The following is a 27467-nucleotide window of genomic DNA, read 5'->3' as shown; positions in this document are numbered from 1 at the left end:
AGCTCTCTGTATTATTTCTTATAATTGCATGTGAATCTGCAATTATCTTAAAAATCTAATAAATAATTAAAAAATCAGTAATAAATTATCCCCTGCCCCACCCCAGGCAAATAGTAACAGTTATCATCAGAGGCAGATTTACCATAAAGCTAAAGGTAAACTTCAGGGCCGACCTGCACAGAGTGTTCTAATTGGGGAGAAGCCAGATTGCAACAGGAAGACTTTCTGATAAATTGCCTAGAGGCTTCAGAAGAAAGGGACCTAAATTTCCAAGATTCCGTAATTTTAAAAATCTCATTCTAAATAAATATTAATGTGTACCTAATTTTAATGTGTACCTAATTTTAGAAGGTCTCAATAAGTACTCACAAAAGCTTCACGCCCCACAAAATTTGGCTCAGCCCCTCCTTACCATTCAGATCCTGGGTATTCTCACTAGGTGTGTGACCTTAGATTAGTGTCTCTGAGCATTTCTTCATCTGTAAAATAGGGATGATAAATGGAATATCGCCTGCCATATCAGAAAACAAAGGGTGTCACAGTCTCAGCGATTGCAGCCGTGCAGCCAGCACTGAAGGTGGTGAGCCCTGAGGGAACTCAAGAAGGAAACAAAGAATACCTGCCATCTAGCAGCCTTCAGACTGCAGCCACTCCCTAAGGTGAGCCCTGAGGAAACTCAGGATGTGAAAGCACAGGGTACTGGCCCCAGATAGCTAAGGTGCATATCAAAGGAATGATTTCATTGAGCCCAGAATCTTACATCTTCCCATACATAGCAAAGCGTTAAATTCCTTAACATGCGATTTCTGGTTTTCTTTAATTAGTAATCTTTTGATGTTCCACACTACCTGCCCTTTGTTGCAAAACTCCTATATATCCTAGCTCCCCCCTCGCCTCCTCAGAGCAGTTCTCTCAGGGTTACTTGAGGTGCTGCCTCCTGGGCTTGAAGTCCTAAAAATTCCCGCCAAATAAAACAACTCTTTGGTTGTGAATGATTTTTAGTCCACAGGGACAATAACAAACCTACCTTACCGTTGTGAGCATTAAATGAATTATTATAACTAAGAAGCTTAGAAGTGCCTGGCAGTAAATGCTACGTGTATACCCTTACTATTATTAGTGAGCACCTGGGTTGTGCCTGGCATTATACTGAGAATTTTAAGCACATTAATTTAATTCTCAGAATAGCCAAAGTACTAATATAATGTAAATTTTCGGTATGAAGTAATTGACGTTTTGAGAGACTGAGTCTACAGGTAGACTGAGTGTATAGGATTCGGACTGACTCCGAAACCGCACTACCACCAACACGGTTTTCCCTAGGAAGGGAAGGTAGCTTCCTCCAAGACACCCCAGACCTTAAGTTCACGTCCCCTGGGGGCTTTCACTGCCTTAGCCGACCACGTAGTAGGGAGTCCAGGAGGAAAAACTCCCTCCACCCCCGGCGGTGGAGGTGGGAAGGAGAGGGCCGGGCTAAGCGACATCTGACTCCAACCTCGACCTCTCCAGGTTCGGCACGCACACGCGCGCGCACACACACACACACACACACACACACACACACACACACGTGCCGCCTTTCTCAGCCTTCCGCACACGGGGTCAGGTCCTCCGCGGTGCCGTCGGAGGTAAACTGTCACTTCAGCTGCCGTCCGGGCAGCTCACCGGCCTCCCGCAAACGGCAGTGGACCGGAGCCGGAGTCCAGCCCGCGGGTGCAAAAACCCGGCGGCCGCGCTCGCCCCTCCCACTTCGCCCAACGGCTCCCGCCACTGCAGGCCCCGCCCTACCTCTTAAGTCCCTCCTCCTCGCTCGTCCGTTTAGCCTACCCAGCTCCAGAGTCCAGGCCTCTCAGCGACCACAGCACTAGGCCTGCCCCCGTCCTTGGGTCGCGAGCGCCGAAGTCATCGAACGCAGCCAATGGATGGTGCGGTGGCGGCACCGCGGGAGGTTCGATTGACCGGGCCTGGCGGGTCCCGGGAGTCCTGGCGGCTGTTAACGCGCGCTTTGGGAAGAAGAAGGTTGAGGGGGAGTGCTTGGGATTGAGCAGCCTTGCCGCTCTTTCCAGCCTCGCCTGGGATTACCCTCCCAAGGCCGGGTCTTCTACTTGTCCTGCCTGGACCCCTGCTCGGCCTCCCTCAGTCCGGCATCCGCACTCCTCTGGACTCGCCCTCCCCAGGCCTCGAATTTTCACCGCTGTAGCCACTCTCCTGGCCTGTGATTACCCTTTCCACCCCGCAGCTACCCTCTGCCTTCACGTCCACCTGGGAACATAATCTCGACTCCACTGTGCTCAGTCTGGCAGTCTACCTTGCCTCTTTGCCCCATCCCAGACCTCTACTCATTTCTGCTTGGGTATTTCCTTTTTGGCTTTCTCTTCCGCCTCGGCTGCCTCGGCTAACTGGAGACCGACACTTTCACAGATTGGGCCCAAACCTCAGCCCCTGGCTGCAATCCCTCCATCCATGCTCCCTCTTTAATTAGCCCATGCTCTCAGTAATGTAGCAGCCCGCTCTTTACCAGGCTGGTTCCGCGTTCTCAGCTGTTGGGTGCCTTTGACCTTTGGCTGATGGGTACTTGACATTTTATGTTCCTGGGCCCAGAATGGTAAATATGGGCCTAGGGGAGGCTGTGGCTAGCCCTATGGCGGTGTCTAATGGGCTCACTTAACGTCCTCTCCTTACAGAGGAGGAGCTTAGCTCCCAGTCAGCTGGCCAAGAGAAAACCGGAAGGCGGACCCTGTGATGAGGAAGACTGGCGGCCTGAAGCAGTGGTGAGTCCTCTGCCCTCAAGGGGATAGGGAAGGTGGGGGTGCAGGCTGTTGAGGCAGAAAGGAACCCTAGACCTGGTTTCTGGGGTTACATGGAGTGAACCCCGTCACCTCCAGAAGCCTCTTTCAGTAAACTTCAGTGAGTGCTTACTATGTGTCAGGCATTGAACCACATAAATAAAATCTTTGTTCTCAGGGTGCTCATTAGAAGCTAATATGCCTCAATCTTCCTGGTTAGGAAGGGGCATTCCAAAGCAAAGAGCTGATTGGGTTGGGCTTTTGGCTCCCTTGGGAAAAGAAAACGGGGGTTCCCCAACAGCAACTAGCAGCCCGCTCTTTTGCTCTTTGTCACCTGCCCAATGTCACAGAACAGTAGAGTGTACTGGGCCTGCCTTAGAGTCTGAGCTCCCTTGGGCCTAGATTGGAGGGGTAATGCCCCTCCAGTCCCTGCAAATACTCAAGGGCACTATGTTCGACTTTGGACTGGGCTCTGCCTTGGAGGCTTTCTGGGGCTGGCTGTGGGCAGGACCTGTGTAACCAAAATCAGTAGGAAGATGTAGTATGTACTTCAGAGAGCAATCCAAGAAGCAGTGTTTGGCCACAGGAACTTTGGAGGAAGAGATTAGCTAAGGAACTTCTCAAAGGCATTTTTGGGCGGGGTTAGTGAGTGAGTAAAAGCCTGTAGAGAGAGCGGAAGTGGCCTGGTGTTTCTGTTTCAGGTATGCCTTACTTCAAATACCTTGGCAACCTGGTGCAAGTGGGTTCTTGCCTGATGGCTCAGTGGGGCTTACTCTAGTTGTACTGCTGGTGTGCAGGCGGCTCCTCTACCTGTGAGGGAGACACATTGGCTGCCCCTTGCCACTTACCTGGGTCTCAGACTTGAACTTGGGGCAGTACTTGGTGCTGTCTGCTACTGGTTGCTTCAGAAAATGCGTTCAGTGCTGGTGTTCTCACTGCTGTGGTGTGGCTGGTTGAGAGTGGTCTCAGAGGCCTGGGAGTTGGGAGCAGCTGAACTCTTGCCCTCCATTGGTAAACTCAGGGAGGGAAGCAAAGGGTCACTCAGTATTCCTTGGGGCTTTTAGAGTGAAGATTTGCGGGCAGCATGACTCTGTGCTACTGATGGACTTGCCCTTCACAGGCCCACTTCATTTACCTCTTCTAGTGCCCTTCAGATTAGGCAAGTTCTTTAACCTCATTAAGCTCCAGTTTTCTCACTTGTTAAATCAGGATATAAACGTGTATTTTAGGATTACTGTGAAGATGATACACGATAATATTGTACATGTGAAGAGTTTAGCACAGTGCCTGGCACTTAAGCATTTTAAATGTTAGTTGCCATTGTGGTGAACTCTATATCTTCCAGACTTCACCTTCCCCAATTCTCTCTCCTAGACTCCTAAGAAACGGAAATCCAACAGTGAGACCCAGAGCCAGGAGTGTTTTCTGTCTCCTTTTCGGAAACCTTTGACTCGCCTAACGAATCGACCACCGTGTCTGGACAGCAGTCAACATGTAAGCCCTAACTGCAACCTGCCAATGTCTGTGTGTACCCTGTTTTGTCTAGGGAGGCTCCCTCGGTCCTCACACAGTAGCCAGCAGATGCTTTAGTGGGGGCTTTGGGCCTGCCCACAGCTTCTGGGGCCTGGAAAAGGCCTGACCTCTTTCCTTAGAGATTGTGTGCCTGACTTGGAATTCCCCTTGTTTGTATTTACTTGGGCACCAGATCTCAGGTGGCTCAGATTGCTGAGGACAAGAGGGTGCAGGAGAGTGAAGGCTATGGCAGGGTGTTGGAACCTGTCAGAGAACTGTCTCTGACTCTGCTTATGGCTTCTAAGAAGTACCAGAGTCCTACAGCTTTCACGTGTATCCTCTAGTAAAATCAAAGGTAATCATCAAGTGGCAGGTTCTGTGCATTATTTCATGTAACTCTCATTTTTTAAGATGAGGAAGCTGAGTCTCAGAGAAGTTAAGTAATTTGCTCAAAGTTACAGAGTTGTCAGATCTGCCTAGCTCCATCCAAAGCTTTTTCCTCCAAACTTTCTGAGGGACAGAGTGACACTGATCTCCAAAAACCCTTGGCTTGTGATAAGAGTGATAAAAGTGTCTTCTGTTATTCCTAACAAACCCCTTTCAGCCACACCTGAATTTGCTAATGAGATGACTTTGTAAAGCACTTAACTTTGGGGCTGGTTGCCAGGGGAACCAAACCACCAATGGCCAATGTTTAATCGGTCCTACTCTTTACAAACCCAAAAGGTATGGGAGGGTTTGGAGAACTGCCTGCTTGTTGACTTGGTGAGCTGGAAGTTGGGAAGGGGCACACCCGAAACTCCCCTGGGACAGAAGTTTCTGTGCTCACCACCCTTCCAGACCTCCCTCTGTGTGTCTCTTCATCTGGCTATTCATTCATATCTTTTAATATCCTTTGTGATAAATCAGTAATCTAGTAAGTAAACTGAGTTCTGTGAGCCACCTAGCGAATTAATCGAACCCAAGGAGGGGGTTGTGGGAACATTTGATTTATAGCTTGTGGTCAGAAGCACAGGTAACCACCTGGACTTGAGATTTGCATCTGAAGCAGTGGGGAAGGCAGTCACGTGGGACTGAACCCTTTTAGGATCTGATGCTTTCTCCTGGAAGATAGTGTTGGAATTAAGTTGTAGGGCACCTACACGGAGGCGAAGATTTGCTTCATGTATGGAAAACCCACACATCTGGTGTCAGAAGAAGTGTAGTATTGAGAGTAGAGGAGACACAGGATCGTGTTTTTCCTTTACAGGGACATTTTGAAGGAAAAATGGGAGTATGTTGATGGGAGTGTGTAGTGGAGGTTAGTTATTTGTGCATTCAGCAAACACTTAAAAACATTTTTACATAGTATTTGATGAATACAAAAACATATATGTATAATGTATATAAAATATAAAACAAACACCTGTGAACCCACCATCCGGGACTAGAACATCATCAAATTCATAATCCCTTTTCTCATTCCCAGAGGTAGCCACTATCCTGAATTATATTCATCATACCTTGCTTTTTGTGATGGTTTTACCATATGTATATAATTCACTAAGTAATATATTGTTTAATCGTTTTCTTGAGCTTTAAAAAGTGGTGTGTAGTCCTCCGGGACTGTTTTCATTCCGGATTCATTTTGTTGTCCTATAGAACTATATGACATAAGTGCGGATGTGGTGGGTGTATGCAAACAGGGGGCCTAACAGTCTGGAGGCTGGTGGAGACCCGAATCTCAGGGACATGCTGATTAGGTTGAGTTCTGAAGGATGCGAGGAGTTTGCCAGGTGAAGAGAACAGGAAGTTTTCTAGCTAGAGGGAACAGCCTGTTTGAAAGCTGTGGAGGAAGGGTCCCCAAAGACAAAAATGCTTCAGGACTACAAAAGTCAGTGCAGCTCTGGAGATGAAGACTTTAGCCTTAGACACAATCAATTTTAAGTCCTGTAGGATGTCTGGGTTTGCAGATGTGGGTGTGGTACCTAGGAGGGAGTTATGGACTGGAAATAGATTTGGGGTGATTGGCATAGAGTTTGTTTGACACCTACAAAGTGTATTGGAGTGTCCATGTGAATGTACAGTTAGAAGAGCTTAGGGCTGAGCCCTGAGGAACACTGACTTTTAAAGGGATTGGGCAGAGGAAGAAGAGTACACTAGGGCACTGAGCATGAGGTCCCAGAAAGGCAAAATACTGGGAGAGTGGTGTCATGGAAGTCAAAAGCAGAGAATCTTTGAGAGGAAGGAGTGGCCAACTTTGTCTGGTAAGATAGGGTAGAAACATATCCCTTGGAGTTAAGGTCTTGTAGGCCATTGGTGACCTTGGCCAGAATCACTTCAGAAGAGTGGAAGGGGCAGAAGATAGGAGGAGTGAGAGATAAGGAAGGGGAGACAGACTACTCTTTCTAGAAGTTTGAAGGGGAGGAGATAAGTCAAAGGACATTTTGTTTTTGAGATAGGAGAGAGTTAAGCATGTTTTTTTTTTTTTTTAACATCTTTATTGGGATTAAGCATGTTTTAAATGCTGGTGAGAAAGAGCTAGTAGAGAGGGAGAAGTTGAGACAACAGGAGAGATCAGGCAGACCTGATAGAGTGACTCTCTGTGGAAGAGGGAAGCTTTGACCTTGGGGGGGAGGAGGGATGTTCTTCTCCCTCTTCTATCATCGGAAGGAAAGGGTGGTATGAGTTTTCAGTAACTAAAGTGAGAGCATGCTTTCTCCTCTGCCTCTGTCAGAGTCTAGTGAGTACTACCAGACCAGATTCTTGGAGGCTGGCCATTGCAAGTCTTGCAGGCTCTGCGCTCAGATGTTTTTGGCCATGGGTCCTCACCTTCTTCCACAGTAGTTGCACAAGCCTGCACTTCTACCTGCAGAACTTGTGGCTCCTGGGTTTTACTGAAAGTCTTTTTAAATTTGAAGCATAAATTCTTGGCTACTTAGAGCTTCAATACTAGCCTCTTATATTGACAGTCTTGAAAATAATAGTTTCAGAATTAAAAGCAGAATTGACGCCAAGTTAGGAAAGAAATTAGAGTCCATTTCCTTCCTTTTCCTCTCCTTTGACTTAAAGGTTGCTTTTTGTTAGCATGTTCTATATATGAGTTTCTCATCATTGCTATGGTAATTAAACATAGTCAAAAGATTTTATTCAGCTGCAAAGAAATACGCAAATAAAGAATTTGGGCCTTTCTCCAACCCTGGGCTTGTCGTGTTATTTAGTGTGGTGATGAAGTTCAGTTCTCCACGTTCCTTTTCTATCTTCCAGTAGATTGCCAAATATATTCATTACATTTTTCCTATTTAAACTGCATTGAGTTTCTAGAATTTAAATAATGTGTATAGAAGTGAGTCAGAATTAAAAAGGTAAGAATTTCAGGGCAAGACAGGCTTGCTTTTTTCCCTATTAAAATACCTTATTGCTAAAAGGGAGTATTTTTCATTACTTCTTTTTGCACTAATGTATTCCATGAAGACTACCTTTAGGGTTTCTGCTCTTGTTTTCACCTTGCTCTCTTGGGTTCTAGCTCTTATTTTGTTGAGGTTTACAGTCTATCGTAATTCCCCGAGGGCTCAGGTGCATATAGATCAGAACTTTGACGGGAGTTTTCAGTTAGCTCAGGAGCTGGCACTGTTGACTCCCCTGCCTCCTCCTGCCCCAGCCCCGTAACCCAGTGCTGATTCCAGCCCGAAGTGATGGCACAGAGACTTCCTGTCACCCTTGTCCCTTGCTTTTTCTTGGTGATTGGCTTCCCCTCTCTCTCATGTCCTCTTTCTCATGTTTTTCCCTCTCTTGTGCCTTCCCATGGCAGGAAGCTGCTGACTCTGGGCTGATCCACATGGCTATACTCAAACAGGTTGGATTAGGAAGCCATATTGCCCAGTAGTTACAAGTAAGGGCCTGGAATCAGGAAAGTCCTGCAAATGTCATGGCTGTGTGACTTGGGAAACCACTCAGCCTCAATTTGCTCATCTGTAAAATGGGGATGCCAGTAATATATGGACCTCATAGGACTGTTAATGAGGATTAAATGGTAACATGAATGCGAGGGCTTAGCACCGCATCTGGCATACATTGTTAATCATCATTATTGTTGTCACTTTTGCTGTTGTTGTCAACATTATTTTACTAGTACTACCGCTCCTTTTACTCCTGCTACCACTACTCTTTGAAGGGCTGTTTAGTTCCCAAGGAGGCTGATGTGAGAGTTGATATGGGAATTGGATGCAGTAGGCAGAACTGATATGACAAAAAAGGAAATGTGCGCTATGCTTGGAAAGATGTAACCCTGTAGGACAGTGGTTGAATCCAGACATTGGAGATCTGTTAGTACTGGGATCGGGTGAGTTTGTGGTGCTTTCTTCTTAAGGCGCTGCAGCCGAGGGAATAGTTAGGTGTCCTTACTTGGCATGGTCTTTCATGAGCTAAAGGCTCTGAGCCTTGTGGTTGACCAAGGCTAGGTATTTGCTTTGGCACTCTCTTGTCCCTGGGGATTTGTGGAACCTTATGCAAAGCCTCAAAGGTAAAAGCCATTGTACAAAACCTAATCTAATATGGAGCACATCTCCTTCTGTTCTAGATGCATCTGAATGAAACATAATCAAAATACAATGCTCTGAATGTATTACGATGCTTAAACAGGCATTTTAGACTGCATTTGTAAAAATATTATCCCATAACATCTCCAATCAGTCCTGAATCCCTGTTTCTTCTCTTTTTAGGAAGCATTTATTCGAAGCATTTTGTCAAAGCCTTTCAAAATCCCCATTCCAAATTATCAAGGTAAAAATGGAGACTTTTCTATTTCTTAAATTAGTCACGTGTGAATATGCCTGAATAGATTAAAACCTCTGCTTTTGTAAGTACAGCTTACCTTGGAATTAAAGATGCCAGTCCAGTGGTGACTATGTATGGGGTGACCTTCCCAGGGCCTGCGTAAAGTCTGTGTTTGACAGCTTCGGCAAAGGCTACCAAGACTAACTGCCCCTCATCTTCTTGGTGGGGATATGTCAGTGTTCAGGAAGCTCCTGGTGGGCCAGGGTGGCTGATGGACCCAGGCTATATTCAGTCCAAGTGAATTCAGTAGCATTTCCTTTATGAGGTTGACTCTGTCAGAGGCCTAGGTTCTATAGGGTTTCCCCCTGCCTTATGTAGGGCATAGAAGTGTGCTAAAACTGGGGACTGAGAGGGAGGAGGCGAACTCTCAAGACCTCTCAGCCTTGAAAGGCCCCTTTAGGGTTTCAGACCTTTCCAGAATTGATTTGATCTAAGATGAACGAGACCTGGCCCCCAGAAGTTTGTAGTTGAATGGGAGAAGTCATATGGAGAAAACTCTGATCTGAGGCAGACTGGGGTAATGGTCAGGCATAGGTGCCCAAACTGCTTTTGGAGAGGTTTTTGGGAGAGGGGGTCATATGGAAGCTTAGGAAAGTTTATGTGAAGGATAGGCATTTGAGCTGGGCCTGCTGGGGCTCCTCAACTTAGAGGCTTAGGTGACAAATTGTTGGTTTCTAGGTCCTCTGGGCTTTCGGGCATTGGGCCTCAAAAGGGCTGGGGTCCGCCGGGCCCTCCATGACCCTCTGGAAGAAGGTGCCTTGGTTCTGTACGAGCCTCCCTTGCTGAGCGCCCACGACCAGCTGAAGCTTGACAAGTATGTGTACTGGTATTTCTTGAGCACTTCTGGTCCTATAAGTGCACAAACCTGGAGGGCAGAGAGCATTTTGGTGTGATTTCACCTTGGGACCTGCATATGTTTTCAGAGTGCTGTCATGACTACTGTACCATCCAGAGTGAGTAGGTGGGGAAGGAGAGTGCCTGGGGAAGAACACGTGGACATGTCCATTTGGTGGGGTTTCCTCATCCATTCCTACTGGGATCACTCAGGGGCACAGGGAAGGTTAAGGTGATGACATAGGGAACCCATCTCCATCTCCTAACTTTCTCACCCTGGAGAGGAATTTGCTATGGTTTGGTTGCACCAGGCCAAGGACGTCCTCTCTTAGGCAGCTGCCTCTGAATCAACAGGACACAACTTTCTGAGGGTGTGGCCTTGCCCGTGGCTGAGCTCCGTGTTTTCTTTGTTGTGTTTTCTCAGGGAAAAACTCCCTGTCCATGTGGTTGTTGATCCTATTCTCAGTAAGGTCTTGAGGCCTCATCAGAGAGAGGTAAATGGGGGGTGGGGGGGTGAGTTTGGGCTAGGGTAGGGGCTGCACCTGAGGGGCTGTCATCCCTGGGGCAGCAGCAGTGTGGATGCCAAAGTGGGCTGAGTGCTGTTATTCCCCAGGGAGTGAAGTTCCTGTGGGAGTGTGTCACCAGTCGGCGCATCCCTGGTAGCCATGGCTGCATCATGGCTGATGAGATGGGCCTGGGCAAGACGCTGCAATGCATCACATTGATGTGGACGCTTTTGCGCCAGAGTCCAGAGTGCAAGCCAGAAATTGACAAGGCAGTGGTGGTGTCGCCCTCCAGCCTAGTGAAGAACTGGTACAATGAAGTTGGGAAATGGCTTGGAGGGAGGATCCAACCTCTAGCCATCGACGGAGGCTCTAAGGACGAGATAGACCAAAAGCTGGGTAGGAGCCTTAACAAACATGGCCGCACTCCTCCATACAACCTGCTCCTGTCTTAAGTGTATCCTCACTGATGGCCAGGTTTGAGGGCAGGGAGGAGGGGTGACAGAAAGTAGAATTCCTGTGGAAAGAGTTGAAATAGTTATTTCCAGGCTAAATTAAAGAATCGTCAAACTGGCTTTTTCTTTATGATATTCTCAGATTTGTTCCCTTGACACCTTTTTTGTTGTAGAAGGATTTATGAACCAGCGTGGAGCCAGAGTGCCTTCTCCCATCCTCATCATTTCCTATGAGACTTTCCGCCTTCATGTCGGAGTCCTCCGGAGAGGGAGTGTTGGACTGGTCATATGTGATGAGGTACTTGACGCTCAGCTGTCTGGGTGGTAGGAGAAAGTCTGTCGATGTCTTCTCACTGAGAACTGCCATCCAAGGGCTGTGCCAGTTACTGGGGGATGCAGAGGACAGAACATACTGCCTTGGAGGAGGCAAATGGGAGGGAGAGCCCATGGTACCAATTTGCCGAAAGAGGGGTTAAGCAGAGCTTGGAATGCCAAGGAGAGTGAGGTGCTGTGGGCTGATTGGTTTTGTTGCCTCTAGACAGTTTTCCTAGACCAAAGGACTTTGAGGGGTGGGAGGGATTTGGATGGGTGGAGAGACATGGTACAGTGTTTAGGGGAATAGGTTCTAGGGTTAGAGAGATCTTTGTTCAAATCCTGGCTCTGCCACTTATCAGAGTAAGTGGTAAGTTACTTAACCACCCAAGCCTCTTTTTCTGTGTCAATAAAATGGGTGATAATATCTGCCTTATGGGATTATTGTGAGCATTAAATGAAGGAAAGCTTTTATCACAGTGCGTGGTATGTCATAAGACCTTGGTGTATGTCAGCTCTGGGTGTTTTTTTGTTTTTGTTTTTTGTTGTTGCTGTTTTGTTTTTTTTTTAATAATTCACCTTTAAAAATAATTATTTTAAATTCTGTTTTGTTTTTTGGGTGTGCCACATGGCATATGGGATCTAGTTCCCTGACCAGGGATCGAACCCATGCCCACTGTAGTGGAAGCGCAGAGTCTTAACCACTGGACCGCCAGGGAAGTCTCTTATCTGTCTATCTATCTCATGCAGGGCCTTTTATTTATTTATTTATATCATTCATTCATTCATTCATTTATGGCTGCGTAGGATCTGCGTTGCTGTGCGTGGGCTTTCTCTAGCTGTGGTGAGTGGGGGCTACTCTTTGTTGCTGTGTGCAGGCTTCTACTTGCGGTGGCTTCTCTTGTTGAGCACAGGCTCTAGGCGTGCGGGCTTCAGTAGTTGCAGCACACGGGCTCAGTAGTTGTGGCTCGCGGGCTCTAGAGCACAGGCTCAGTAGTTGTGGCTCATGGGCTTAGTTGCTCCGTGACACGTGGGATCTTCCCGGACCAGGGCTCGAACCTGTGTCCCCTGCATCGGCAGGCAGATTCTTAACCACTGTGCCACCAGGGAAGTCCCTTAATTTTTTTTTTTTATGTACGTATGTACTTATTTATTTAATTAATTTATTTTTGGGGGCTGCGTCGGGTCTTGGTTGCAGCACGCAGAATCTTCATTGAGGCATGTGGGATCTTTCGTTGTGGCATGTGGGCTTCTCTCTAATTGTGGCCTGCAGGTTTTCTCTCCTCTAGTTGTGGCATGAAGGTTCCAGAGTGCGTGGGCTATGTAGTTTGCGGCACGCAGGCTCTCTAGTTGAGGTGCGTGAGCTCAGTAGTAGTGGTGTGCGGGCCTATCTGCCCTGCGGCTTTTGGGAACCTAGTTCCCCGACCAAGAATCCAACGCACGTCCCCTGCATTGGAAGGCGGATTCTTTGCCACTGGACCACCAAGGCAGTCCCCTCAGCTTTGGTTTTTATTCTAGGCTGAGAGGACTCGTGAACAGAAGCACGGAGATAGGAAAGTCCAGTGTGGATAGTCCATACACCTTGTGAGTCTGTGTTGACTCTCTGGGACTAAGGAAAATACGTCAGTTGTTACTCTCTGGCCTTTTCCAGCACTGTACATGAAGGGTGGTAGGGATGCAACTACTTGGAAAGGAGTGAGGGTGGCTGGGAGCTTCCCAGTATAAAGAATTTCCCACGTCTTTAGGGGACTTGGCTACCCTGAGCCTGCTGCCATTGTTTACATCTTGGGGAAAGTAAGGTCACTTTGCACACCCCTGGGGCTTTAGTGGAGAGGTGGCTGAAAGACTTGGCCCCATCTGTCAACTGATTGGCAGGCTTGACTGTGCTCTGGGGACTATATAGATTACCCTGTATCTGAGGGTTTGGGGAGAGGACAGAGAAGAAAAGCTTACTTTGGGGTACCATGCTTGCTAGTAGTGAGCTGTTTCCCAGTTGAGCTTTTGTCCTTAAGAAGAGTCTGGCATGTCTGCCAACTTCCAATACCCTGATGGGCCATTCCTTGGTAGGAGTAAGAGATTTGGCAGATTGAGGTGGGGTATGCACGTGGCCACTGTCCAGGACCCTGGCATTTGCTTCATCACCATGGAGGGGGACGGTGCCAGGAGCCTGGTCTAGAGGCCAGGGCATTGGGGAAGGGAAGGGAAGGCAGGCTGTTGAGCCCTTGAGGACTGGGCGGCATCTAGATTTTCTTCTGCTCTATAGTATTTCGTTTCTTCCTCATTCTGTCCTGTTTTCTGAGCTGACTGGCATGAGGGACCAGGCTGCCTCTTGCCACACTGCAGGGTCCTGGCCCTCCCTTCTGCTCTTCTACCTTTTATTTATTTATGTTTTTTTTCTTTTTTTTCTACCTTTTATTTGTCAGCAGTGTGTTAATTGTCAGAGACCTGAGGAAGCCAAAGTCCTGAAAGATAGTCAGCCTACTCTAGAAGTTTGTCCTGTTTGGATCTGGGAAAGAGAAGGTTCTGCCCCAGGCTTTCATGTTCCCAGCTTCCTCCCAGCTGATGCTTTTCTCTGGAACACAGAAATAATAACATAATAATAGCATAATAACTGTACAGAATCTTGATCCACATTGTAATCTGAGTTAGACAGGGCAAGTCAGAACACTTGGGATCAGCGTTGGCTTTGCCACTTGTAAGCATGACAGCAGATGAGACTGCTCTGAGACTATAGAGTAGATAGCACATGGTCTACCTGAAAGGGACATGATACAGATCAAGAAAGAGGATATAGGGAAGCATTTTGTAAGGTGTATGAACAGGGGAGGGATTGACGTCATCATCATCGTCATCATCTCAGTTTTGGAGATGAGGAGACTGAAGCTCAGAGAAGTGCTGGGACTTGAATCCAGGTCTGAGATTTCAAGTCCTGGCTCTTTCTTCTCTCTTAATGCCTTGGTTGTAACCAAAGCTTGGTGTAGGGAGAAGCTTGGCTTGGTTATGGAAGGACTCATCCCTGTATGCCTTATCTGGACCCATGTATGTTCCTTTACAAGTGCTAGAACACAAAGCAAGTCAGACGCTGGGAAATGCAGTAAAAACAAGAATCTACTCATGGGGCTCATGTTTCAGAGAGACAAGTGGTGGTATTTAATCTTGGTGTCATTTTTTGCTTTTAAAAGGATAAGCTGAGAATTCTGCCAGAAGTTTAGCAGCAGCTTATAAATAAGAACTCTGACAACTTTTCATCTGGCCAAACATTTGATTTGCTGAGATGCCAGCATTTGGGTTTTAAATCTGTGGCCGATGGTGGCAGGAGCCGGGTCTGGAGCCAGGAAGGTCCCATGGGAGCTGGGGTTGGCTTTCCCTTTCACAGAGACCCACAGGGGTAGTGCATCAGTTCAGTTCATTAATTGAGTTATTAAGTACCTGTTTTGTGTCAGGCCCTGGGGATCTCATGATTGCCAGCCATCAGGGAGCTTCAGTTTAGAGGGATCCAATTGTTTAGAGGGATCCAATGCATGCCCATTTCCCCAGGGCCTTTTGGGTAATTTCTTCACAAGTTTCAGGTCTTATTTTCCTCTTCAGCTCAGAAGTATCAGCCTCTTGTTTCAGGGCTGTTGCTTGGATCCTCCAGTCACTTTTAAGTTTCTTTGTTTAGGATGTCTTTAAAATTTTTTTTTAAAACAGATATAATTGACATACAATGTTTTCATTTTAGGTATACAACATCCAGTCATTTTTTTTTTTAATTAAAATTCTATGGGTGTCTGTCTAATTCTTCAATAGCAATGTTGCTTATTCATTCATTCTTCAGCAGGCATTCACTGAGCAGTGTTCTGTGTGGGGCTCTGTCCCGTGCACTGTTACAAAGGCAAATCTGACATGGTCTCTGCCTTTAAAAGTTCCTGCCTTGGTGAGGAGATAAAGTACAATCGAATGTGATTAGTGTATATAGCAGTAGATGAGAGGCAGAGTAGTTTAGTGCCCGGACTTCAGAATCTCACACACCTGAGTTCAAATATCAGTTCTGCTACTTGATACCAGCATGATTTTGAATAACTGTGCACCTCTCTGAACCTCATTTTCTCTAAAAGGGTATTGTAATTTCCTCTCATCTGATCGTTATCTGGATTATAGAAGAGAATATAGGTAAAGTGCTTAGTATAGTGCCTGGCACATTAAAAGGATTCAGTGCACAGCTGTTATGTACAGACTGCCATAAGAGCCAGAGGTGAGAGACCCCAACAGCCTGGGGTCATTGAGGAAGGCTTTGCATAGGAGGTGACATTTGAGGAATTTGCCTGTGGAAGAGAATTGTGGGCAGAGGAATGGCATGGGCAAAGAGACCTAAGGAAATCCAGCATTAGGAGTGGTGAGTTATAGTTTCCTGGACTGTGACAAGCTGTGGAGAGTGTCACAGAAGTCAGCTGGGTCCTTTTTGAGAAGTACTAAGCTAACGAGCTTGGGCTTGATCCCACAGATGGGAGAGTCAGTGGAGGGTCTGTGTTTAATTGCACTGTGAAAGGCTGGCTTATTTGTTCATTCTTTCACTGGTGGTTGTGTTTTGCGTGCCCTGCCCAGTGTGGGGCTGAAAGGGACTGGGGGTAGAAAAGGCGCAGGCCTGACCTTGCTCGTGTGATTCTTTGGGAGAGAGGAAAGTTGATAGGGTCCTTTACCATTTTGTTGAAAAAGGCTTAAAAGAGAAGTAACAGGTGTGTATTGGGGTGGGTGATATAGGGATAGGGGAAGAGATGCAAAGAGAGGCAGAGAGAGGCTCTTTCTTTAGATATCTGAGCTGGCTGGATTCTGTGGAAAGAGGAGAGGAGGAGCCTGGACCAAGTCCCCTTAGCATTGATAGCTTGGAGACTGATACAGAAGGCATCTGGCTCAGGAGGTTATAGGATGGTTGGGCTAGTGCAGGGGGAGGATTCCCTGAAAGCACGGGTCTCTAACATGTCTGAATGATCTCTGAAGAGGATAGGCAGGCTGCTATGGCTCTGGAGGTTGGGGCAGGGAAGAAATAGAGAATCCATGCTTTATGGATATAGCATTGGCCTAGAAGCTGAAGGTCTGTCTTGAGCCTGGCATTTCTCCCCAAGAGAGTGGGTAAACTCTCGCTTTTGCTGCCCCCTGCCCCGTTCCCAAGGCCTCAGGACCTGTAATGCTCTTGATTCCTCTTTGCCTGTCTATACAAGATTTTGCTACTATCAGGGAGGCCACATTATGCCCCTGCCTAAGTGAGAATTAATTTCCTTTCAGGGACACAGGCTCAAGAACTCTGAGAATCAGACTTACCAGGCCCTGGACAGCTTGAACACCAGCCGACGGGTCCTCATCTCCGGGACTCCCATCCAGAATGATCTCCTTGAGTATTTCAGCTTGGTACATTTTGTTAATTCGGGAATCCTGGGTAAGAATCTTGGCCTTGTCTGCTATACTGGAGAGGAGCCTTGCCTTAGCCTTGGGATTGTAACGCTAGCTGAGGAGAGAGAGGAGAGACCACTAGTTATATGTGGGTCACTAGGCACTCTTCTAGGAAGACTTCTCATGTCAAGGAGTAGCAAAGCCATTGGGAGACCTTGGCTCTGCTGAGCTACTCATCAAGGCCCACTCTGGTCTTTTTTTTTTTCACTGCAGAGGTCGCAGGGGCTACACAGGGCATTGTCTCTATGAGCTGGGGATGGAACTACTATCCCCAGGCATTTTTGCTCATCACATCCTAGCAGCCTCACAAGAGCTTTCGCCTCAGAGCAGACTCTGTATTGGGCAGTTTTGTTTTTAACCATTTTTTAGTGTGCAACTTAGTGTCATTAAGTACGTTCACATTGTTGTGCAACCATCACCACCAACCATCTCCAGAACTTTTTTCATCTTGCAAAAGTGAAACTCTACCCATTAAGCAGCAGCTCCTCATTTCCCACTCCCCCCAGCCCCTGGCAACCATAGCTTGGGCAGTTCTTGCACATAGATATCTGTGGAAGGGTTTATTAGTGCCCAGTTTTGAACTTTAAAGAATCGTATAGCATATTTTCCTTTGCATCTGGATTCTTTTGTTCGATATTATGTGTATGAGATTCACCCATGTTGTTGCCTATAGCAGTAGTTTTTCACTTTAGTATACTATTCCATTTTATGAATATACCAGAATTTATTAGTTCTACTGTTGACAGAGAATTGAATTGTTTCCAGTTTTTTATTATTTTGAATAATGATCCTGTGAACATTCTTGTACATTTTTTTTTTTTTTTTGCGGTACGCGGGCCTCTCACTGTTGTGGCCTCTCCCGCTGCGGAGCACAGGCTCCGGACGCGCAGGCTCAGCGGCCATGGCTCACGGGCCTAGCTGCTCTGCGGCATGTGGGATCTTCCCAGACCGGGGCATGAACCCGCGTCCCCTGCATCGGCAGGCAGACTCTCAACCACTGCGCCACCAGGGAAGCCCTTGTATGTTTTTTTTACCTGAGCATAGTATGCGTTCCTCTGTCGTAAGAGTGGAATTGCTGGGTCATATGTTATGCGTGTGTTTAACCCTAGTAGATACTCCAGTTTTCCAGAGTGATTGTACCGGCAGTATATGAAAATTCCAGTATCTCTACATCAGGGGCCAGCAAATTTTTTCTTAAAAGGGTAGATAGCCAAAAAAAAAGGCTAGATAGTTATTTTAGGCTCGTAGGCCATACTGTCTCTGTCACAGCTACTCAGCTCTGCTATTGCAGTATGAAAGCAGCCATAAAATGTAAATGAATGAGCATGGATGTGTTCTAATAAAACTATTTATAGAAACAGGTGGCTGGCCCATGGCTATAGTATGCTGGCCTCTGTTTTATAGCATCACCAATATTTATCTTTAGAACACATTTTTAAAAAAATTTAGTCATTCTGGGTGGGTGTTTAGTGATATTTCATTGCATTTATTTAATGTTGAATAAAACTCAAAACACCTTTGGGCCTTCCCTGGTGGTCCAGTGTTTAAGACTCTGCGCTCCTAGTGAGTGCAGGGGACCTGGGTTCGATCCCTGGTCAGGGCACTAGATCCCACACGTGTGCAGCAGCAAAGAGTCCACGTGCCGCAACTAAAGATCCTGCACGTGGCAACGAAGATCCTGCATGTCACAGCTAAGATCCGGCGCAGCCAAATAAATAAATAATATTTTTTTAAAAAAAAGATTGTTTAAAAAAAAAAGTTGAACACCTTTTAATATGTTCATTGGCCATTTGGAGATCCTCTTTTGTGAGGTACCTGACCTTTTAAATTCCTGGCCAAAACAAAACCCTATACTCATTAAATAGTTACTCCCTATCCTCACTTACCCCCAACCCCTATCAACTACCAGTCTGCTTTCTGTCTTTGTGGACTTGCCTATTGTGAATATTTTCTATAAATGGAATCATATAATATGGGACCTTTTGTGTTTGGCTTCTTATACTTAGCATAATGTTTTGAAGGTTCATCCATATTGTAGCAAGTATCAGTACAGATCTTCCTCAACTTATGATGGGGTTCTATGCCGCTAAACCCATTGTAAGTTGAAAATATTTTAAGTCAAAAATGCATTTAAGGGACTTCCCTCGTGTTCCAGTGGTTAAGACTCCACGCTTCTACTGCAGGGGTGCAGGTTTGACCCCTTGTCGGGGAACTAAGATCCTGCATGCCATGTGGCAGGGCATCCCAACCAAAAAAAAAATCATAAAATATAAAGTGGTATGCGGCATATAAAATAATTATACACCTTGAAGGAAAAAAAGCATTTAATGTCAAACATCATAACTTAGCCTAGCCTAACTGAAATGTGCTCAGAACACTTAAATTAGCCTACAGTGGGTAAAAGCATTTCACACAAATCCTATTTTATAATAAAGTGCTGAATATCTCATGTAATTTATTGCATACTGTACTGTACTGTAAGTGAAAAACAGAATAATTGTATGGGCATAGAATGGTTATAAGTATATCGGTTGTTAACCCTCATGATCACGTGGCTGACTGGGAGCTGTGGCTCACTGTTGCTGCCCAATATCAAGAGAGAGTATGGTATTTCATATTGCTAGCCTGGGAAAAGATCAAAATTAAAAATTTGAAGTATAGTTTCTACTGAATGCATATTGCTTCCACACAATCATAAAGTCGAAAATTCATAAGTCAAACCATCATAATAAGTTGAGGACTGTTTTTTGTTTGTTTTTTTTGTTGTTGTTTTGGCCACGCTGCATGGCATGTGGGATTTTAGTTCCCCAACCTGTGCCCTCTGCAGTGGAAGCGTGGAGTCTTAACCACTGGACCACCAGGGAAGTCCCAGTTGAGGACTGTCTTGTACTTCATTGTACATGCTACTTCATCTCTTATAAGCAGTATATAGGTGGGCTATTAAAAAAAATATATCCAGTTTGACAATTGGATTATTTGGTCCATTTACATTTAATGTAATTAGTTATATATTTGGGTTTTGATCTACTTGCTATCTTATTATTTGGCCTTTCAAGTCCTTGCTGCTTTGGTAGCTCTCTGATCCATTCAAACAGAAATTGCCTATAATTTGTTCAGCTTTGTTGTTCTCAATAAAAGGTTGGTCTGTGACAAAGTAGTCTGCTGTTACTAGCAGTGGGAAAGTCATTACTTTTCTATATTCCTTAATGCCTTTTCTCCTGTGCTTAGGAACTGCCCAGGAGTTCAAGAAGCATTTTGAATTGCCAATTTTGAAGGGTCGAGATGCAGCTGCCAGTGAGGAAGATAGGCATCTAGGAGAGGAGCGACTGCGGGAGCTCATCAGCATTGTGAATAGGTAATGGGGTGTGGGCTAGACAGTAGTACCTCCCTTTGGGTCCCCCCACATTAGGTCATCAGAATTGCCTCCTTAGCCATCCAAAGCCAATCCTTTGTGGCCTTGGCCTTGAGGTCTGGGATTCTCCTAAGAGAGTGGGATTGTGCCCTGACAGTAGTCACTGAATAAATGAAGGGGTCTTGCAGGCTGATTCCCTGCTTTCTCCCTGACCTTGGGCCCTGTGGTCTGGTTTGGTGCCGCTTAGCATCCTGCTGTGGAAGCTTTTTTCTGTTGCTAGACTTCCTGAGCAAAATACCCCTTGGAGCATTGTTAGTACTTCAGAAGTTTCCTCTCAGTCAGTCTCACCCCTAAAGCACCAGGCGTCCCTTCCCACGTCCCATAGCTTTCTGTGACAGGTAGTAGATCTGAAGGATGGGTATGGCTCCCAGGCTGACAAGGCTCTCTCCAGGGGGGCCACATAGCTCAAGGGGCAGGTACATTCTGGAGTCCTCTGTTGTAGTTATGTGTACTTGATGATTTGCTTCCTGAAGAGTCTTGCTTTTGCCAACAGGCACCTCCCTCTCAGGTTAAGATGGCAGGAAGGAGAGTCAGTGTGCTCTTTGGAGCTGCTGCTTAGGTGCCTGATCCTGTCCTTCCTGGTCTGCCAGGTAGTATGGGCATACTTTCATTGAACCTTGGGCCGTGTGGCAGCAGGCATTTGAGCAAATGCAAGCAGAAACTCCCATTAGGGCTCAGTGGTTTACAGCTTACTTCCCCTGTCAGAGGACCAGGTTAGTAGACCTCTGCCTTCTCTTGAAAGGCAGCTGACCTTTTGAAGGCAAAGAGAGAGTTGTCCGTCTGAGCTAGACTGTTTGAAAGGGTCTCTGTTCCCGTGACTGAGACCCTGGTATAGATATCTTTGCCATAGGGCTGATGGGTTTCTGACATTTGATACTACAAAAGAAAATCAGTCTTGGTCCTTTGGGTGGTAGCTTTTATTCTGGTATTAGCGTGGCAGTTTTATCAGCCCCTTGTCTTTTTATCTTGTTCTCCCAGGTGCCTGATACGGAGGACATCTGATATCCTTTCTAAATATCTGCCTGTGAAGATCGAGCAGGTGGTTTGTTGTAGGTACTAAACTCAACTGAGGGGTGTGGAGTGAGTGGGTGAAAGCTCAGTCCCTGAGGTATGGCTGGGCTCTCAGTGTGTCCTTAGAGGGCAGAAGTGTGGTCCAGCATTTCCTGCTGACCCAGCTCCTTTTTTTTTTCTTTTTCAGGCTGACACCCCTTCAGACTGAATTATACAAGAGGTTTTTGAGACAGGCCAAGCCAGCAGAAGAGTTGTGTGAGGGCAAGATGAGTGTGTCTTCCCTTTCTTCCATCACTTCACTAAAGAAACTATGTAATCGTGAGTTGGATCCGTGCGCCAGGGTCCTCTGTGAGAGTGAGCAAGGAAGGTAGTTCAACCACCTTCACTAAAACTTGTCCATAGTTCTCATAGAGGCCACATGTAATTCTGTGCCTCCACAAGGCATGAGCTCATGTATTGTGTACTCTAAACCAGACCTTTTGCTTTGGAAAATTTAGCTTATCCTTTGCCTGACCCATGCTTGATGCTTGGAATATATAGGACTGTGCGTGAGAGTGTGTGCACACACACACATGCATATAAAATATTGGACAGGGGGAAAAATAACAAACTTTTCCCTGTCTGGTATAGCTCGCCTCTTGTTGGGAGAACACAGAACACACAAGTGAGCAAAATTGTCCACTCATGATCCCAGGTGGCACTGACTGCACACTGGGATTTGGAAACAAGCAAATCTGGTGCTGAGGAAGGTCTGGGTAGGCTTCTAGAGGGTGTTCTAATGAGCATTGAAGTGGAAACTTTTGAAAGCAATGTAGCTGGCATTTTGGAGTTTTTTTCAGATCCAGCTCTAATCTATGACAAGTGTGTGGAGGAAGAGGATGGCTTTGAAGGTACCTTGGACATATTTCCCCCTGGGTATAGCTCCAAGGCTCTAGAGCCTCAGCTGTCAGGTGAGTCCTTTCCTACCAGTCTTTGGGCTCCTCTGGGAAGAGGGGTGGGAGGTTGTCTCTTTGTGCTAGATCTATTCTGTCTCACGGCAGGATGTCAAGAGTAAGAATCCTGGGCCATTGGGATGGCCCATTGGGTGCTGATGGTTGTTGATCTCCCCAGGTAAGATGCTGGTCCTTGATTACATTCTGGCGGTGACCAGAAGTCGCAGCAGTGACAAAGTAGTGCTGGTGTCCAATTACACTCAGACATTGGACCTCTTTGAGAAACTCTGCCGGGCCCGAAGGTAGGGAAGAGCTGTCAAAGGGGTACCTCTCCTACTGTACCCCTAGGAAAAGTAGGTGTTCTGATTGGTGGATATGGACCAAGATGTGGATGCAGGAGGGACTTTGCAGAAGATGTCTGTTCCCTTATTGCTGCAATGGCCATAACTCCATCTCCAAGCAGAATAGTCCTTTGTCCTTCACATACTCCACAGGACAGTCCTAGCCCTTAGCTCTCTGCCACTCCCTTTGGGAGTTTAGGGTTTCAGGCTGTATATGAACAGCCTTCAAGCATGGTTAGTTCAGTCCCTTCAGTAGCTCTGGCTCCAAGGGGGCTCTGCTTCCTTCATGATTTGATCTTTGGATTCCCCTTCAGGTACTTATATGTTCGCCTGGATGGCACAATGTCCATTAAGAAGCGAGCCAAGGTTGTGGAGCGCTTCAACAATCCGTCCGTAAGTGCACAGCTCCTGTCCCCACACCACTAATGCAATAACATCAGAACTAAGGGTTGACAGAGAATCTACAAAGGGGCTCTGCTTTAGGTCTCTCTTGACTTTTTTTTTCTGGTGGGTGTGGTAGGGTTAGGCTGATTGGTTGGTGATGGCTGTACTGGGAACTGACCTTGTGGGCTGGTAAACTGGCTGGTAGGTAGGCAAACTGGTGGTCCTCACAATTGGTCTGCACATGAGAGAACAGTTGGCTGGGCTGAGCAAGATTCTTAGTTTGGGCTGTAAGTGGTTCTTTTTCTCCTTCTTCTCTTTCCAGAGTCCTGACTTTGTCTTCATGCTGAGCAGCAAAGCTGGGGGCTGTGGCCTCAATCTCATTGGGGCTAACCGACTGGTCATGTTTGACCCTGACTGGAACCCAGCCAATGATGAACAAGCCATGGCCCGGGTCTGGCGTGATGGTCAAAAGAAGACCTGCTATATCTATCGCCTGCTCTCTGTAAGGATGGTGATAATGGTCAGCGTAGGTGTGGGTCGTGGAATAAGACTTTCAGGACCACCTTGGGTTGTTTCTTATTGCCTCTCTTTGGCCCCTCTGCCCGTAACAGTGGCCAGGCTATGGGCTTAGCCTGGAGCTCTTTATTCTTCTTTTCTCTCCCTCTCTCACCACCCTGTTCCTCAGATCCTTCTTACTATGCCCTCTGGATGCCTGTGCAGTAGTTAACAAACTCCCCTGTGGCCTCATCCTTTTCACAGGACACTTGCTTTCTCTTACACCTGATTTCTTCCGTACCGCTTGCCTTGTAGTCTTTTCACACCCAGTGTCCCACGGGGCTAAGAAGTGGTATTGGCATTCTCCAAGTTCTCAGTGATCAGTCAGACCATCCATCCTATAGTACCTCTTTTGAAGCTCATGTTGTCTTGACTACCCTCTTTTCCTTGCTACAGTCATCTACCTTCTGCTGTTCACCTAATTCATCAATAACTTTGGATACCAGTTCAGTCTTCATTTCTTCCCCAAATCCAGCTATCATCCTGGCTGACTTCAAGGACCATGCAATTTTCCAGCACTCTGGCCTTCACGTTTCCTTGACTTCATCTCTAATGACCTCTTTAACTCCCCCTCATTTTTTTTTTTAACTTTATTTTTTATTTATTTATTTTTGGCTGCCTTGGGTCTTTGTTGCTGCATGCGGGCTTTCTCTAGTTGTGGTGAGTGGGGGCTACTCTTCATTGTGTTGAGCGGGCTTATTGCAGTGGCTTCTCTTGTTGCGGAGCACAAGCTCTAGGCGCGTGGGCTTCAGTAGTTGTGGCACGCGGGCTCAGTAGTGGCTCCCGGGCTCTAGAGCGCAGGCTCAGTAATTGTGGTGCACGGGCTTAGTTGCTCTGCAGCATGTGGGATCTTCCCGGACCAAGGCTCGAACCTGTGTCCCCTGCATTGGCAGGCAGATTCCCAACCACTGCACCACCAGGGAAGTCCCTTTTAAATAAATAAAAAATAAAAAAATAATTTATTTTTGGCTGCATTGGGTCTTCGTTGTTGGGTCTTCATTGCTGCTTGCGGGCTTTCTGTAGTTGCTGTGAGTGGGGCCTGCTCTTTGTTGTGGTGCACAGGCTTATTGCGGTGGCTTCTCTTGTTTCAGAGCTTAGCTCTAGGCATGCGGACTCAGTAGTTGTGGCTCGTGAGCTCTAGAGCGCAGGCTCAGTAGCTGTGGAGCACGGGCTTAGTTGGTTCGTGGCATGTGGGATCTTCCCGGACCAGGGCTCAAACCCATGTCCCCTGCATTGGCAGGCGGATTCTTAACCACTGTGCCACCAGGGAAGTCCTCCCCCTCATTTTTTTACTCTCATTATTCCAAAGGCCACAGTATGGAACTTGTAACAGTACCCAAACTACACAGTACCCAGAACTTTAATTAATACCTATCATTCTACTCTCATTTCCTGTCCTTCCAGCTTTCTCATACCTCCTATATCTGTTTCAACCTCATGTCCCTAGTTACCCCCACCCCAGCTCCTCCCAGTCTGGCTTCCCTTTCTATTCAGCCTGATCCTCATCGTGCATCCTTTCAGCCACTCTTCCCCTAATACCTACTCCATGTGGATCCTTATAGCTGTTCTCAGCTTCAGCTTCTGCGCCAGATACAGCTTGCGTTTACAGATTGGCGCTACCACAGATTAATTGTCCATTTTGAGCGGGGCCATATCTCATTTCCTTCACCAGCTACTTCAAGCCTTCACCATTTTCCTCAAGCTTCCTACCTGGCCCTGTCTTTCCTTCTTTCTGGAGAGACTTTGTCTTCTACTTCACAGAGAAAATGTAGGCTACCAAGCTTAAATTCTCTTGCCTAACTTCCTCTCTCTGTCAGTCTTTACACCTGCTCTTCCCTTCCATTCTCAAAGGAAAATCATTTCCTTCCTCTCTGTTCGAGGCTTATCATTCCAGCTCTGCTCTAGACCCTTTTCCTATCCTTTCCTTTCTTAGTTGATCAGTTTATCCTTTATTTCCCTGAAGTCTGTAAACATTGTCAGGTAGCTCTCACCTTAAAAACAAGTTTCTCAACCCTCTGTCCTATTGCAGTGACTACCTTGGGTTACTTTTCATTCACTGTCAGATTTTTCCAAAGCCTACAGATTTACTTCATCTCATCTCCTATTCACTTATCTCACCAGTTATGCCACTGAACCTGCTTTCGATGTATTGGCTTCCTAATTGCTAAAACAAGAGACTCTTGATTTTTCTTCTTTGTATATCTGACACTGTTGGCTACAAATCTTAAAATTCTTTTCTCTTTGGAAACTCCACTCTGGTTTTCCTACCGCTGTGATTATATGCACTCATTATATTGACAAGTCTCTAATTAACTTTTTAGCCCAGATCTCTTACCTGAGTTCTAGACCCATATTTCCATCACCTACTGTATATTTCTACTTAAATGTCTTACGAGTATCCCCTTCTGAATTTTGTCATTTAATGGCTCTGTTATCCACCCAACCCAAATCTGGATATCATCCTACTGGACCATTCTGTTTCCTAACCAGATTCTAATTATACCATTGATTTTACCTTCTCAAAATTTCCTTCATCTAACCTTCCTCTCCATTCCATACTAAAATCATAGTCATCTGACTCCCTAATTCTTTACCTTTGGTCTTATCATAACGCATTCTTCACAACTACTTCTGGAATGAGCTTTCCAAAAATTCTAACTTTGCTTTTCACTTCCAAGACAAGGCCAAGCTCTTTAGCCTGGCATCCAAGTTTCTCCAGTATGGGGCTTTCTCAGTCCCAGCTCTTACATACTGTACTCCTACCATCCTCTAGACAGGCCAGACTCCTCACAGTCCTCTAATAGGCCAGGCTTATTGATTTTGTTCTTATACGTGGAATGCCTTCTCTCTTTCCTTGTAAACCATCTATTCATTTTTCAAGATTCAGCTCAAGGATAATCCTTACTTTCAAGATTTTCAACATTATTCCATTCCACCATCCCTCTTGTGGGTCCCTGGGTATCCTATACAGATTTCTATCATTATACCAATTATATGTCTCTCTCTCCCGCAGTAGTCTATGAGTTTAAGAATAAGGATCATATTGGATTCTTCTTTGTATCCTGGCATTAGCACAGGGCCTGGCATAGATACTCAAAGGACATTTACTTGAGTGAGTGAGATTTGGACTTGGTGTGGCGATCTGCTGCTGCAGACAAACCTCAGCCCACCCTGAAGAAATTTAGCCGAGGCCCTGGAATATCCTCCATTGGCACAGAAAATATACTGGGTGGGCAGACATGCACAAGTCATACTCCCAAAAGATAGACTGGGAAAATGGGCTTAGATCAGGGGTCCCCAACCCTTGGGCCGGGGACTGGAACTGGTCCACGGCCTGTTAGGAACTGGGCCGCACAGCAGGAGGTGAGCAGCAAGTGAGCAAAGCTTCATCTGGGGCTCCCCATTGCTCGTGTTAACCACCTGAGCCACTCCCCAACCCCCCATCCACCCGTCACCAGTCTGTATGAAAATTGTCTTCCACGAAACCACCAGTCCCTAGTGCCAAAAAAGTTGCGGACCGCTGGCTTAGATGAACAGAGTTATTGCTGCAAGACTCTTCTCATTCATCTCCCCTTCTCTTGGGTGGCTATAGTTTCAACCCCTGGGTTTTCCTGCCCCCTATGTTTGGAGGTGACTTAGCCCTGGCTTCCACCCCTACCCACCACCCCCAGGCAGGAACCATTGAGGAGAAGATCTTTCAGCGTCAGAGCCACAAGAAGGCACTGAGCAGCTGTGTGGTGGACGAGGAGCAGGATGTGGAGCGGCACTTCTCTCTAGGCGAGTTGAAGGAGCTGTTTACCCTGGATGAGGCTAGCCCCAGTGACACACATGACAGGTGGGTGGAGTGCCCTGCTGGCCATTACCTCTGAACACCCTACACAGCATGGAGATGGGATCTACAGTAACCACAGCTCTGTCCTCTGTCCGCAGGTTGCGCTGCCACCGCTGTGTCAACAACCACCAAGTCTGGCCACCCCCTGATGGTTCTGACTGCACCTCAGACCTGGCTCAGTGGAACCATAGCACTGATAAGCGGGGGCTCAAGGATGAGGTACTCCAGGCTGCCTGGGATGCTGCTTCCACTGCCATCACCTTCGTCTTCCACCAGCATTCCCATGAGGAGCAGCAGGGCCTCCACTGATAACCAGCTGGTCTGGTGTGTAGCTGTTAGAGGAAGAAGTTGGGGAA

General features: G+C 46.6%; 1 protein-coding gene across 1 annotated transcript; it reads left to right on the top strand.

Annotated features, from left to right (window-relative positions):
• Positions 1 to 1918: 1918 nt before the first annotated feature.
• Positions 1919 to 27420, top strand: RAD54L (RAD54 like; the record flags this gene model as incomplete). The annotated part of the gene is made up of 18 exons (XM_082862096.1): positions 1919 to 1948; positions 2685 to 2771; positions 4161 to 4280; positions 8999 to 9059; positions 9792 to 9927; positions 10372 to 10441; positions 10561 to 10849; positions 11079 to 11203; positions 16480 to 16630; positions 19873 to 19999; positions 21035 to 21109; positions 21255 to 21385; positions 21907 to 22017; positions 22178 to 22301; positions 22655 to 22733; positions 23047 to 23226; positions 26951 to 27114; positions 27210 to 27420. The coding sequence occupies 18 exons, from the start codon at positions 1919 to 1921 to the stop codon at positions 27418 to 27420; spliced, it is 2271 nt and encodes a 756-aa protein (XP_082718222.1).
• Positions 27421 to 27467: the final 47 nt, after the last annotated feature.

This window comes from Leucopleurus acutus (genome assembly GCF_964270905.1).
Source record: "Leucopleurus acutus genome assembly, chromosome: 2".
NCBI classification, from domain to species: Eukaryota; Metazoa; Chordata; class Mammalia; order Artiodactyla; family Delphinidae; genus Leucopleurus; species Leucopleurus acutus.
The sequence above is the reverse complement of the archived record's forward strand: the minus strand, read 5'-3'. Positions and strand labels throughout refer to the sequence as shown.